General features: G+C 34.5%; 1 protein-coding gene across 6 annotated transcripts in view; it reads left to right on the top strand.

Annotated features, from left to right (window-relative positions):
* Window positions 1–1,145: 1,145 nt before the first annotated feature.
* The window catches only part of si:ch211-199g17.2, a 65,887-nt gene continuing 51,591 nt past the window's right edge, over window positions 1,146–15,441 (top strand). For 2 of the 6 annotated variants that reach the window (XM_046834576.1, XM_046834575.1), the window contains exons 1-16: window positions 1,192–1,356; window positions 7,148–7,243; window positions 8,440–8,508; window positions 9,574–9,598; window positions 10,168–10,185; window positions 10,324–10,389; window positions 10,480–10,616; window positions 10,721–10,831; window positions 10,909–10,966; window positions 12,104–12,151; window positions 12,332–12,400; window positions 12,966–13,105; window positions 13,189–13,317; window positions 14,365–14,422; window positions 14,955–15,035; window positions 15,129–15,203. In XM_046834576.1, the coding sequence (XP_046690532.1) occupies window positions 7,217–7,243; window positions 8,440–8,508; window positions 9,574–9,598; window positions 10,168–10,185; window positions 10,324–10,389; window positions 10,480–10,616; window positions 10,721–10,831; window positions 10,909–10,966; window positions 12,104–12,151; window positions 12,332–12,400; window positions 12,966–13,105; window positions 13,189–13,317; window positions 14,365–14,422; window positions 14,955–15,035; window positions 15,129–15,203 (1,111 nt within the window). In that variant the 5' untranslated portion in view covers window positions 1,192–1,356; window positions 7,148–7,216. Of the gene's footprint in view, window positions 1,357–7,147; window positions 7,244–8,439; window positions 8,509–9,573; window positions 9,599–10,167; window positions 10,186–10,323; window positions 10,390–10,479; window positions 10,617–10,720; window positions 10,832–10,908; window positions 10,967–12,103; window positions 12,152–12,331; window positions 12,401–12,965; window positions 13,106–13,188; window positions 13,318–14,364; window positions 14,423–14,954; window positions 15,036–15,128; window positions 15,204–15,441 lie in introns of all 6 variants that reach the window. The other 4 variants (XM_046834574.1, XM_046834571.1, XM_046834573.1 and 1 more) reach the window with 3 other exon arrangements.

The raw sequence follows: 15,441 nt of genomic DNA, 5'->3' as shown, positions 1-15,441 counted from the left end.
ACATGGCATATTCTTGTACGCACACATCAGAAATACATTTTTAATAGAAGTTACAAAGACATATTGCATATGCATATGATTAACCGTATTATTTTACATCGGTTATCAAGACAATGACAAGCAAAGTGGAAAATAGAATGCTGCAATATAGAACAAGCTAAGAAATAGCAGCATTAGAAGGATGAGACAAGTACAAGCTTCCCTTGTAGCTGTAAACAGGAAACCACATGGAAACAGTGACCTTTGAGTTAGAGACTAATCAGACTTAGTTTAAGATTTAAATGTATTAAGGACAGTTAATGTATACATTTCTTCATTACATACAAGATTACATACCATAAATTTACAGAGTATCTGTTTTCATTTGATTACTTGATAATAAAAACGGTCTCTAACATTACACCAACATCAACATCTTAACAATTGTATTCAAGGATCCAACATGAAATGATACTGTATGACAGTTTTATCTGGAATATTTAAATAATACACACTACTGCATGTGTGAGTAAATGTATGTATTAACTGACACCAAGCTTTAAGTTCATTTCGATATGACCTTTCTGTGAATGTGTGAATTTGTGTGTGTGTGTGTGTGTGTGTGTGTGTGTGTGTGTGTGTGTGTGTGTGTGTGTGTGTGATGGAATCTCTCCTAAAAGAAATCTTGGGATTTTGATTTCTATAGCAAATGCTGAGTTGGCTTGCAAACCAACTGGTTGATACAAGTTTGGTTCATCCTTTTATACACAACTCTTCAGGTTGGTTTCCAAACATCACCCACCTGCTCTCTCTCTTGATCTTTTCCATATGGCTCAGGCCTAACCCAGATTACATCTAAATAAACCACACTATACTATCCTAATCTCGTATGGGTCAAATTGGTAACGGTCACAGCCCCCTCGTATATTTTATAGTAATTCAAGATTAATTTAGACCTTAATGTTATTGGTGAAGCAATTTCCTCGGCACAGACACTGAATACTATGTTTTCAATATGATGATTATGCCGCCCTTAGTCAGCAGATACAATAATATGAACTGATAACACTTAAATTAGCTGATAACATTGTAAAATTGTTGCAACTCAGACTTCAGAGTTTTAACACTACACCAGTTTCAGTTTGTATTCATGGCCCAGACGGTGTGCGACCCAGGGAGACCACGTGACCTGCGTCTATATAAATACGACTCGGTTCGATGGAGCGTGTTTCCTGTTAGCCCAAAATACGACAAAGCGATAAAGTTTATTGGCATTTCGAAGCGTCTCAACTTTGAGCAGGTTTGAATGTTTTTTTTTTATACGTATTTTTTCTTTTCGGGAAAGTCAATGAAAGCGGAGTATTTTAATCCGAGAAGGTGAGTACTGCTAGCATGGGAACTTTAGTTAAACTAATTTAGTTGATTAAAATTTAAATATGTTTACACGTCAAAAACGCAAATGCATCATTAAATAGTTTAAAATGTTTTTTTTTAATCCCCTCAGTTTTTTTAATGAGTTTAAATCCTATGTAAACTCTGCAGCGTGTGTATACCTATTCTCCGTAGTCTCACGCACGCGCAGCGACTTGGTTTGTCGTGGTTTAGTGTCTTTTTTTAATGTGGACTCCACGGAAACACTGCTCTAAGATTACTGCAAATATTCCATACTTTTAAGCGTCCTTTTCTTATTTATTCTGAGGAGAAATTCATGCATGCTGCATTACCCAAGACAGTAACAAGAAACGTGGCTTATGCCTTCCTTATTACATGTAGACATGTCCTTTTTTTAAATTATAGTTAGCTTAAGGTGCAGATTAAACTTTACTAATGCTGATATTTATTTTTCAGAGAAGAGGAAAATCCTGGAAGGGAAATTCTTTTAGGGCCTTTCTGTATTGATGTATGTACTGGTTTAAATTAAGTTTAAGCTGTTTGGATTTATGGTTCCACATGTGGTCATTTAAACCTAAACTTAAAAAATAAATCTTATGAAAGTTGTAATTGTTCAAGACAAACCAAGCTAAAATTTGCACTGAACTTTCCATAATAATTTAAATATGCAGATCGTATTCATGGTCATTGTGCTTTATTTATTTATTTTAATTGTATATGGGCCATTGTATTCTGCATACATTATATGAAAAACTTAAGTCGTGTAACAATTATGATAAAAGCTTCAGTTGCAGGTGTGTAAGCCTATATAGTAAAAACGAGCTAGCCACTGCCGCTAGAAAATAATAGAGGATTTGTATTAGGCAGGAAAAAACCGGGAGTGTGTAGTAGTGAGATCATAGGAACCCATGTTGATTAATCACAAGTACCTGTAAATTACCATATGCATACATAGCACAGCTGAATTTGTTGGTGACTTCCTCAAACCACAGATAAAAGCACTGGTCGCATTGTTGTAAGGACAATCAAACAGCAACACTGACAAAAAAAATCTTAAAGTTAAAGGATATATTGACTTGTCTATGCCAATAAAATAGATATTAATTAAGCATGCAAAAGCTAAAATCTGTTTTCCAAGTTAATGAAAGGTTAACGAAAAGATATTTAAAGCAAACTGATCTTTGAATCACTAGCCCTTTTTTCAGCTTAAAAAAAAAAAATAAAAATAGTGAGATAATTAGTCTATATAATCAGAAATAAAGATGTGCTATATCAAACAGACTTAAATAAAAAAAAAAAGATTCAGTGTAGGAATAGTTAGGTAATTATGTAAAATTTGAATAGAAGTAAACATCTAAAAATGTATATAAATTATAATATATGTATATCATAGATAACTGGTGGTTTGGAGAAAGGAGGGTGAAATGAAAATGCACTGAAATGAGTGGCCACACACACACACACACACACACTCTCAAAATCTATTGTAAAAGCTGCCATAAATGCGCACACAGAAGCAGGGCATGATCACATATGCTAAGGTGTGAATCATCAAGTTAAATGATTTTCACAGAGCCTTCATTACTTTTTCCACAAAGTATGGCTTTACAGAACATACTCTTAAGATGCCATGGCAGCTGGGTACATTGGCTGCTTTTTGATTAGGGTTAAATAGGAGTTGTTCAAGCTTCTTGAGAACGAGAAGTCTGTAAGACGCATCAACTATTCTGCCATTAGGGTTATTAAGCAAGCCATTCTTTTTCAAATCCTTGGGATAAAGCATGAAGATCCCTGTGAGAGGTTCTGGGTATGGAACATTAGTCTGATTCAGAAACCATCTGACCATAAGATGAATGTCTGCTGATATATAAAACATAGCATGAGCATAAGAATAATCACAAAGATTATTAAATATGAGGTTCATCATAAACCTTAACTTTATCAACCTACATCATAAATACAATCATTATAAACCTACACAACATACAGTGGTGTTCTAGAAATACTGTTAACACTATGGAAAATGCTAAGAAGAAAGCTATACAAATAGAAAGCCTAATGCAGAGCTCATTTAATTCATTCATGGTGGGGAAAAAGCCTCAAGGTGAAGTTAAAGGCCTTCTTAAGGCCTTGAGGTTGTGAAGCTGTTAACCATTAAATGGTGTAGGAAATTTGGAAAATAAAGTATGGAAATATTATATTACATGATTAAGTGGAGCTCTGAAGAAATTGAGAGAGAGAGAGAGAGAGAGAGCTACACATATAGCTAAACTACGAGTCAACATGACTTACACATATAGGAACAGGAACCAACACAGACACTGAGTGATGTGCAAATATTAACCATTTAAAAAAAACTAAAAAACCACCCGTGGCCGTCTGGAGATTAAGAAAGGTCAAGAAAAGGCCATCTAGTATAGTGGAGATTGTGGACAGTTAATGAGGCAGAAATTATGTTTACCTGGATAATAATAATTTGAGAGTATGTAACAGTGTTTATGTAGAGCACCATGGCCTCAAGAATATGTTAGAAACTTTGTTATTGTAATACATGTGCTTATTTGCGATTGGTGACAACCAAATAGAGGAACATTGCTGAAAAAGAAAATGTATGACTGATCTCAGTGCAGGTTTCATGTTGATGTGACTTGTGGTTGGGTGCAGACTTGCGCTCCTGTGCAGGTTGCACGCTTGTGAAACTCGTAATCCTCGTTCCAGCCGAGTTTGTCTTGCTGTCTTGCTTTACTGCCTCATCTGAATCCATTCTTCATGTAATCTGGCTGATCTTTTGCTTTTTGAAAAGTGTTGTTCCTATAATCAATAGTCTTTTGAGCTAGTCCCAGTCAATATAGAGCATTGAGATTTTCCTTCAGCAGCTCTTGTGTTCATTTGGGATCATCAGCCTCTTCTCTTTTGAAAGATCCTGTGGTGTGTGTGACTATTGAACACTTATATAGACTGCACACCACTGTGTCCACCTAAGAACTGGGATGCAAATTTTTGTTCCATCTTCATAATGACAACCTACCGGACATTAAAATCTATAATCCAACTTGAAATAAAAGTAAAAAAAAAAAAAGAAAAGAAAAGAAAATTTTACCTGAAAGAGATTACCTGTTTTGAAATGCTGCATTATCAGCAGAAGTGGTGAATGCCTTCATGTATCCCAACACAAGCATGATTTAGTATTCACCTTAACCAGTTTGTGCCTGAAATGCAAAGAAAAGCAGGGAGGGCAGAATTCATGGTCAAAATGTAGGAGGGTGAGTAGAAAAACTACAATAGTTCACTGTGGAAAATCAGAATTCTTTTTCCTGTGTACAGTCTCCTCTCAAATGATTGGAATGGCATAGGAATGACATTAAACCATCTGGGTGTGAGACAGTAGATCAGATTCTACATTGATCTGCTAAACACCTTTGAACATGGAACCTTCTGTTTGAATGTACCTGATTTTCTTTTTTTTTTCTTTTAATTTATTTTTAAGAAGTCAGAAAGATTGGAAAATGTAACTGAAATTTTTTCCCATTTGATGCACTTTAGGTTTAATTGTAGGAGATTTAGGATAATAAAATATAAAAGTATTTAAACTGTCTAGGAGAAACTCGGTGGGAGTTAATGTTGGAGTCAATGGGAGGTGAGAAGAGGAAGTAATGGCTATGCAGCGATGGGAATAAGAAGGCACAGAAAAAGCTGCGCCAATAAGCAACAAGCATGTTAACGATAACGGGAAAGTTTTAGATACTACTTAGGACTCCTGGAAATAATGGGAACTTGCATAACTAGAATAAGTGTGTTGAATTGTGATCGGATATAATCAAAAGGGGAACCATGCAAGTGTATGAAGATAGTACTGCTTTGTCTTATTGAGACAAATATGGACAATTTTTTTTTTTATTAATTTATTTGATAACGTCTCTTAATTTTTGATAATGATTGTTTCATGTAGATATTGTGTAGTTACAGGCAGAGAACCTATAACTGGTTCCAAAGCATACAGTGCAAGCATGCAGTTCTGTGTTAGCAGTTATATAGTTCAGTGTCATTATGCAGTATGTAAATGTTGTTACCTGTCTATATATTGGGCAAACCAAGAGAAATCTGACCTATTTGAGCATGTGGTGTTTTTTCTTCTTTAAGATTATAAACAGTTCGGTTCTTTTGTATTTAGTGTGTAGGTGTTGTTAAGAAATGTACATTATTCCAACTTTTTTTAGCATTTATATAGCTTAAGCCAATATCATTCAGTATTATTTAGTATACATTTATTTTGCACTATTTTTCAGTAAAATCAATATCGGTGTAGTAGTAGTTACTAATCAAGTATATGTAGTTTAAAAATGGAGACACAAACCAAACATAACAAATCAAAATGTATAAGCATGAATTGGTAGTTTAATGAAAAAATGACAAAATGATGGGGAATGTACGGAAACTCTGAAATATTGGTGATGCATGAACATTCAAGAAAAACAAGCAAGTTCCATGGCCATGTTTGAAAATTGAAACTGACGATAGAGGAACAAACCTCTCGTAGAGCACCTACCCGAAGCGTGCCCCTGAAAACTGAGCTGAACCATAAAAAAGAATGAACGAAACATATAACCAATTGCAGGAAGTCAAAGTAGGCTGCAAAATGGTTGTCCACACATGAAAGGCTGAAAACAGGATGAAGCGGTACCTGGCTGTACCAGAGGGAGTGTATGTGTATAAAACTTTCACTTCCTCAGGCTGTTCCAGAGGGAGTGAAGGTTTTATACACATACTTTTTTAATTAAAACAGTGAAAGGCTGGAAATAAGGGAAATGGAGGTGAACAGGAAACCCAAATATGGAATCACAGGAAGGGGTGGAGAACCAGGGTACGAAGATAAGGGGAACTGAAAAAAGGTGAAAACAGGAAAATAAGATACCATGTGTCTCCAGGGTATAAATATGTGTGTGCGCGTGTGCACTTGATAGTTTTGATGTGAAGTGACCAACTTCTATGGGCTCATTTGAACGTGAGTGCAATAAAGAAGTTTTTGCTTTTACTCCTCCAAGACTGAAGATCTTTCATTGGCTTTTGAGGCCTATTTTATTTTATTAGTTTGGGTGCTACATTGGGAACCAAATGAAACAAAGAATCCACCTGTGATTTGTCTGCTCAGAGATGGGTTCTGAGTTCTGACACTAAGCTAAACATGGTGCAAGAAGCATAAAAACATATCTGGAAGAATATAACCTTCACATTAAGTAAGAATAATATATGTTCTTATATCTTGACCCATTAAACAATATGTACTTAAAGTAAGGAAGTCTTAATTAGTAGTTAAAAAAATAATAAAATGAGAGGAGTAAACAGCAACACTTGTACATCGTTGAGTAATAAAAGTTGCAGAAGGAAGCACCTAAGTTATTTGGTTATGTAAATAGTTGCCAAGCGAATGCAAAAATATTGAACATGTTGGGGAAGTTAAGACGGGGGAAACACCAATGGGAGAAGTATATGAAGAAACAGAAGTGAAATGCAGGGGATGGTTTTAAACAAGGTGTGAAAAAAAACAGGAAATGTTTTAGACAAGACTAGCTTCATAAAAACACCGGATATGTTTTTTTTAAAGTAGAGTGTCCTAAAAAAAAAAAAGAATAAGTTCTGATAGTGTGCAATAAAGCAGTTGCATGTACTCAGTATATACAGTGTACTTTATTTGCTAAAAACCAGTATGTACTTTCAACGTTTATTGTTCAGTGACTGAAGCTAACCCTCTGCTTTCCTCTTTTTAACTTGTAAACAGAATTGTGATTTGGGAAATAAAAGCTTGGAGTAAAACTGAAAAATCTGACTGGATTCTGACCTGAGCAAGATGAAACCCTTACAGCTCATTTGTCAGGTCAGTTAAAGTTAATCACTCCTTGGCCTTTTTACTAACCCAGAATTAGAATTCCCTAAGTGTTTTAGTAGGCTTGTTTAAAACAAATGTTTAGAAAGTTATTTTGTAAAAATGTTTTGTGTGGTTTATATAAAAAAAATGCAAGCGAAATCTGTTAAGATACACGTTGTATACATGTACACCCCAGGTCGTGAACAAGCTGGTATATGCGAAGAAAGAATTTCACTGTGCTGTAATGTATATGTAACAGAGGCTATTATTTATATATATATATATATAGCGTATTTTCCGGACTATAAGCCGCTACTTTTCCCCCACTCTTTGAACCCCATGGCTTAAACAATGAAGCGGCTAATTTATGGATTTTTCCTGGGTTTTTCCCGGTTTTACAAGCTTCAACCCAAAAAACTGAGCCCCATAACATTAGACCAATGAAATTGCCGAACGGGTTCAGGTGAACCAATGAAACTCTTTATATTAAATCGCACTCCCACTGAATCGGGCCGCACCACATCATAAATATGGATGAGGTTCCTCTGACGTTCGACTTGCCGCTCACTCGGACTGGCAACAGGAAAGGCGTATCATTCGTCACGCTGAAAACAACCGGGCATGAAAAAACGCACTTCAACTGTGTTCTGAGCTGCACGGCATCGAGAGAAAAGCTTCACCGATGGTGATTTTTAAACGCACAAGGATGCCAAGAGATAAACTCTCGAGAGAAATTGTTGTGAAAGGAAGGAGGAAGACAGTGAATAATGACTTTCCTGGTAGGCTACTCTTTAGATACAAGTCGTGTAACAGGCACTGTCTTTCATTAAAGCCTGTGTAAAGTTCATTAGTTTCAATGTAGTCACCTTCGGCTTATAGACAGGTGCGGCTTATTTATGTTCCACACAAAAATCTTTGTAAAATTCAGTGGGTGTGGCTTATATTTGGGTGTGCTTAATAGTCCGGAAATTTGTGTGTGTGTGTGTGTGTGTGTGTGTGTGTGTGTGTGTGTGTGTGTGTGTGTGTGTGTATAATAATAAAAAATATATATGGAACAAAATACAATTTTTACCTTCTGCCAGTTGAAATTAACCTTGCAGCACGTAAAATGTTTTATTCTCATTATAACAATGAATAAAAAAAATATATTAATGTGTCCACTATAATTTTTTTTTTTTCTATTATCACTTCTTTGTTCTCTGCAGAACTGCAACATGCATTATGAGACAATTAAGGAGTTTAAGATTCATATCCGAAATCTGGGACATAAGAAGGTATGCTAATCATCATAACATTCCAAATGCTCTACACATGCTGTGGTCAATTATCAAATGTAATCGGATTTAATAACAAAGTTTAAAAATAGCAAGCTAAAAAAAACAAGGTTTAGGATCCAGGATTGTATTGTCAAAGTAAAATACTTTATTTAGCAGAAATAAGGCCAGGCAGTTCTATTGAAGCACCAAAAATGCATCTTTATATACCCTCTAATGCCCATGTTTTTTCTTATAAATCAAATAATGGTTGCAGAGCCGATTCATCATTTATTTTATTAAAACGTAACTTGATTCACTTATGTCGGGTTTCAAGACTTTCTATTTCGGGAACCACTTCAAATCCAGGCTCTCTACTCATTTGACAACCCTGCAGAAAGATAAAAACGTGATTTGTTGTGCTAATTACTACTACAGGTGTGCTGGTTCTAATCACACTCTAATTACTTCTTTGAATATATTTATTTGGCTATATACAAAAAGAATCTCATGCATGATAAAAACATATACATACATATAATAATTATAAAAAGGTCAAAAGGTTAAACAAACACCACACATACAGAGACTAACACTCCGTGGTTTTACTGTTAGTTTAACCACTGGTTCACTTGTGGGTGAAAAACTAATAGAGACAGAATAATCTGACATCAGTGAAACTGAAGAATATTTAAGGATTTTCAATGAATGGTGGGGGGGGGGAGCACACACTTCAGACAAGCTGATGCAATGTGAGCCATGCTGTTCCAGGCTATTGTTGATATCTGCTAACTTATCTCTTGCAGTTTATGCATGCATGCAGTTTTGGTTATACCACACATCCTCTTTTTCTTTACACTTCCAAATACTACAGATTTAGTCACTTACACCTTGTCCTTTCTTATCCTCGCACTTTTTCTGCACTTTACAGACGAGCAGAAGATAGACATACAAGATAAATATTACTACAAACCTCTCTAGCAAACCTCATTGTCTCTCAGCATTTACACCTCAAATGAATGAAAAACTACAAATGAATTTGAATGTAACATGATTGATTGATTGATTGCATGATTTATTCCACAGGAAGTGGCAAAACTTTATCAGACAGGTAATTTGTACTGATTTTTTTTTGCATCTGTTTGTTTACACAATTTAATGTCTCACCTTTTTATTCCCAGAGCATTCTAGACCATCCTGCCTTTTGTACAGCATGTCTCACTTTTGAATTGCATTACTAATGGCTTAAGAGAAGTTATTTTTTGAAAATTACTAAATATCTATAGGTTTAAGTTGGCATAAAGGAGTATATTCCATGTGAAAGAAAAGTATGTGATATCTGAAACAGCTGTTCTCTCTAATCATGGATGTTCAGTCAAAAATGAATGCAGTGCAAAATATTTTTAATTAAGATCTGCTATTCGAAGTTGATATTGTTACCTAATCCATTATAAAAATTTATCTTGCCAATCTTGAGCTCAACTCTCCTAATGGTAGACTTTCATAAAACTAGCAGGCAGCTAGTCTGAATCAGATTTTTCTGATGGTTGGAATAATTCTGCAAACTGGTTAAAATTTCACCAGGAAATCTAAATTTATTTTGGATAGTAATAGTTGCAATTTCTCGATCGATTAATCACTTTTGAAGTAATTATAATGTTATTTTTTGTACCTTTGTAGCAGTACATAAGGGACCAGGTAAGACATAATATAATATATTTTAAAAAATACGATAATTATATAAATATAAAATTGATTTTATCTGATCGATTATTGTTTGTGTCTGTTATTAATAATGTTATTGTCTTATGTATTAACATTTTATTTGTCCCATAGTTTACGTTCCCATGTTTGTTTTCCTTGATTACTTGAGAAATCCAAACCAGCCTAGTCCACTCATTGGTGAGTGTGGTGTGTGTCGTTGCTTGTGTGTTGTGCATTTGTTTTTATCAGTACTTTCCAGGTTTATCCACCAATTAAAATTGTGTGTAGGTTTTGACACAGTGACGATGTTCATTACTCCTGAAAAAATTGGTGCCTTTTACATGTGCCATGTATGTGAAGAGCAGCTAAGCACTGCTAACATTGTGTCACATCTGTCCTCTGATCATCATTACTTCAAGTACTTGGTAAGTGCCTGCTGTCATAGTCAACAACGATGCCATTTGCTTTTTTTTCTGAGGGTGGAAAAAAATAAGGTCTGAGGCTTGGTTTATATTTTTTTGTGGTTCAGGCCTACACTAATCCAGAGTTGTTGCAATTTGCTTGGCTCAATGACTCCTTTTCTTATCTACAATCAAGTGCTATTAAAGAGTACAACTCCACCGGTGCTGGAAAACTACGGGTAAAAAAACACTACACTGAAGAAAATAAATTTTGTTGCTGTTTTCTGTTTAAGAAGACGTGTGTGTACTTGTACAGGTTATAGAGCTGCCTAATATGATGCTGAGGAAGTATAAAAAACTGCAGTATCCTCAAGGTAAGTTCGTCTGGTTTGTGTTCATGCTCGTCTCTAGATTTAATATGAATTTTTGTACCACTTGAATTCTTAAATCTGATTGGCCAGAATATGTTGATTAATGTTCTATAGTAGCATTGCTGTAAACATCTCTTTTAATAGTGATGTAGTGTCAAATAAAAAATAGTGTAATTCAACTTGTTTAGCTTGTATTTTAATAAAACTAACTTGGAGTAACTAATCAAATATATTTAGCTAATAATGAGTGTAGAACTTATTAGATAAATGTAACATAAATAGTTTGATTAAACCTATTTTGTATACCATTATCAGACATATTTAGCCTATTCACTTCAATAACATTTAACTCAAACTAGCACATAAAGTAAAATGGGGGAATGGAGGAGGTGGGAGAGTAATCAGTAGGAGACCAGCAGGAAGGATAAGGGGAGGATAGAAAAGTTGTTGCAGGTGTGCGAGTGCGAAGGTCGCCATAGTCTTCGTCTTCAGTCTGCATCTCCTGATGACAAACATCAGGAAGGTCAGGTGAGGTCTTGGGAGGATCACATAACAAGAACTTGACACGAGATTGTGCGCACCTGGCAGAACTAAAGAAGGAACAAGAAAATAAGCCTATAAATATCATTGTTAAGGCCATACAACACGGTCAGCTCTAAGACATATAATAACTTAAAATACTGACATGAAGCTTTCAGAAGAAAGTGACGTTTAGCACAAGTTTTTTGTAGCTTGGGTTGTGGGCAGTCCACAAATATAGATGTAAATGTAAATTATAATTGTTTTATTTTTTTTTTGACTATACTAAAAAAAAAAAAAAAAAAAAAAAAAAAGACATTTGTCATTGTTAGTATTAAGATGGGCCTCACACTGGTTTTTGTTTTCCACAACCTTTGGGTAGCATCACACCAACTCGTTATTTGTTATTTTCTGTAGCATTATACTCCATCGTGTTGTATGTAGTTTTTCTTCTCAATGGTCATGGAACCTTTGCAGTCTGGTTCCAAACCTACTTTAGTAATATAATGAAATGCTGATTTATAGGAACTAAAAATTAAGAAAAATAATGTCCCTCTTAATGACAGAATCATAGTGCTCTGACTTAACAAAGTTTTTTGTCTTTTGTCCCCCCCCCCCAAGTCATGGCAGAGTTTTCCAAAACAGACAAGTTAATGGAATGTGTCAAAGGTAAAATTTATTTCACCTATTCTCATGTCTGTGTTTATATTTATTTATATATATATATATATATATATATATATATATATATATATATATATATATATATATATATATATATATATATATATATATATATATATAATAAAAATATTAATAATAATGTATTATTATTTTATCTCTACCCAGCTGGTTTACCACTGAGGAAATCCATTCAGGAGTACATTGCTGAACCTGCCAGAACTAATCCATTATTGGGTATGACATGTTTACATACAGCACTGGTCAAGAATATGTTTTAAATGGAATGTAATTTCCTATAATCAAATGTAAGTTTTAACATAAACAGCTGTTAACATTAACATTTAACAGCTGTTTTAACATTAAACACCTACAACGATTTGAGCAGAATACAATTGATCAAAGGTTTTTCAGCTACAGTGTAATTGTATCTTATATATGTATCAGGTCAATTAAAATTTTTGCACATACATACATCATTGTTTTAAACCCCTGTAGCCTAGCACATTTAAATTTGGGGCTTTAAAAATGGCAGACATTAGAATTACATGCGAAAAGGAGAATGTAGTGGAAATTTAATTTTCATCAGCTGACTTGACTAGTTTAAATTTGTCTAAAATAATGTCTCGAGTGTGACATAAAAGGGAGTTGTGCAGAACAGTGGCTGATCTTCATGCTGTGAATTTCAATGTCTGTAGCTAGTAATGTAGTGTCTAGTACTTCAACTAATGATGCATAGCATTCTATATCTTGAAGATGTCTTTGTCTTTGATGTTATGGCCTTTCTTTTTTTTTTTTCCAGGTCTGAACCTACTGCTTGAGTACTCATGTCCGAAGAAAGAGGGATTTTATGGCTATCTCTGTATTCTTTGCAAGAAACAACTTTCAGCCCCACAATGCATCTCGCATTGCATCAGTTTTGATCATGTTTATTCGTATCTGGTGAGTGCTTATGTCTAAAATATATCAATTTTAATGCAATGACTATCTTACTGAGTTTTTGCTCTGCCTTTTCTCTTTTTTAGGAAGCTGCTCACCCAGCAATTTTGGACTCTTCAAAGAGCAAATACAGTCACTATTCTTACAGTTTCCACAAGAAGATTCTTTGTCTGGCCAATCGTGCACAGACTCTTTGCCCTCCAGCAGAAATACATGTAATGTAGTATTTTTTTTTTTTTTAAACTGATGATTAAAACATTTAAGGTCTTGTTAAAGGTATAATATATTTTAATCACAAAACGTCACTGAGTAAAATGGCAAAAATCCCACTAAATCAAAGCGTTTTGTGAGACCTTATGGATACTCGTAGCTGATGTATAGTCGGAAAGCTGTATATTAACTTGGATGCATGTCCATTCATATGATGTGAGGCAACAAATAAGACAGACAAATAGATTAGGCTATAATTAAGATAAAAGGCTTTTTTTATTGTATTTTTTTTTATTGTTTATATATGTCGTACTTGTTTAGTTCTGGTGGGACTCTGAAACGATTTGATTTTCTTTTACCTTCTCTATACATAAATTCTGTTATTTTCCTTATGCTGATTTTTATTATTTGTAAGTGTACTTTGTTAATGGGTTGTCTGGCTTGTTGCCATGCCATAAGTATGTGAGTACATGGATAAGTGGTACACATTGTCATATGAAAGACCCTTTTATCATAAACTGAGCCAAGCATCCCCTTAACTCTGGCAAATAAATCACCTAAAACATGCTATATATTGGGTAGACTTTCACACAGATGGGTAAAAGGCCGAAACAGAACTCTTGTATTCCTCTGTCTGAAGAGCTAAACTTAACATTCAAATCAAATGAAACCTATGAGAATATCCTGTTTCGAGATTTACCCTAATTTGATTGAAGCATTATTCTAACACAACAGAATAGTGCAACACAACGGTGTGTATTAATTTTTTGTTCAAGCACATCTGTCCAGGATCTTTAACTTGTGAAATATTTCTCCTACCATCGTTATATTAAAGGCATGGGCCTTACTGTTAATCTTTATTAACACTTGTTTACATTCATTATGTTTCTAGAGGACTTGTTTAAAGTGATCAGTTTCTTCCTTGAGCTGAAAATGGTCGTGTGTGTGTGTATAATGCATGCATGTGTATTTTATTATTATTTTTTCCCCCCTCTGCACATTTGTACATAACTGTGGTTGGGTTAACAAATTTGTTCCACATTATCTTTTAGAGCATAACTCTGGATTTGGAAAGCTTTAAGGAGATTCACTTCTCAAGCTACACAACTGGTAAGATAATACTGACATTAGGGACATTAAATCAAGTACTGCAGTCATGGTTCAGTACACTTTACAACTTGAAGCCACAACAGAACTTTTATTACATATGTTGTGATTTGAATGTGTACGATGTTGACTTTTAAAGTCAACTAGTTGATATAAGTGAGAATAACCAATTTGTACAATCATTAGTGTATATGCTATTTGTACTGGCTGTGTTGATTGATTTTAGCAGGGAAAGTTAACTGTATTGGATGATTAAACCAAAGTCCACTGATCAACTTCCTTGCAAACTTTGGAAGGGATGTCCCTACACACGAATGCAAAAGTAGACTAACATGAAATCTTTTAAATTCTGCTGCTGATGTTGTCTACAACTTTTAGTAAAAAACAAGTTTTAGTAAAAAAAAAAAAAGGTTAGCAAAAGTGAAAGTAAACAAGAAGGGGAGGGGAGGAATTTTTTGTGTGTGTATTTTTATTTATTTATTTTTTGCCATTTCTATATTCTCATATTTTAAGTGATGGGTGTCTGTTTGTTTAGCCCTGGGAAAGCTGCAGGCAATATGGAGAAAAAGAAACCAGACTGAACTAAATTTTAGTATTACACCAGGAGCACAGATCAGTAAGTCACATTTATTTATTTATTTATTTAGTCACTCATTTGATCTAGTCTTCTGAGATTGATGCATTTTACCTGCTGTTTGACATTCACCAGAGGACCATGAGCCATCTGCCAAAACAGCAACCACAGACGGCTCAACAGAGCAACAAGAGGAGAAAACACAAATCGGTACAATAGTATTCTTTTTACCTCTGTCAAGAGGACAAACAAATGTCTTAATGTTTGAGGGCATCACAAACCGTTTCAGTTGTTTTTTAGTAAAGCTTATTAGTATGAGATGAAAAGCATTAAAACTAACGTTTTTTTTTCCAGTGCTGCTGGAATTCATCCCCCTTAGTCTTCTCTATTCAAATATTTAAAATGACTTTAGAGTTAAGTGGAACCAGTTTAGAAGTCAAAGTAATGA

Source organism: Silurus meridionalis, chromosome 22, assembly GCF_014805685.1.
Source record: "Silurus meridionalis isolate SWU-2019-XX chromosome 22, ASM1480568v1, whole genome shotgun sequence".
Taxonomy (NCBI): Eukaryota; Metazoa; Chordata; class Actinopteri; order Siluriformes; family Siluridae; genus Silurus; species Silurus meridionalis.
This window is presented reverse-complemented; position numbering and strand designations above follow the sequence as displayed.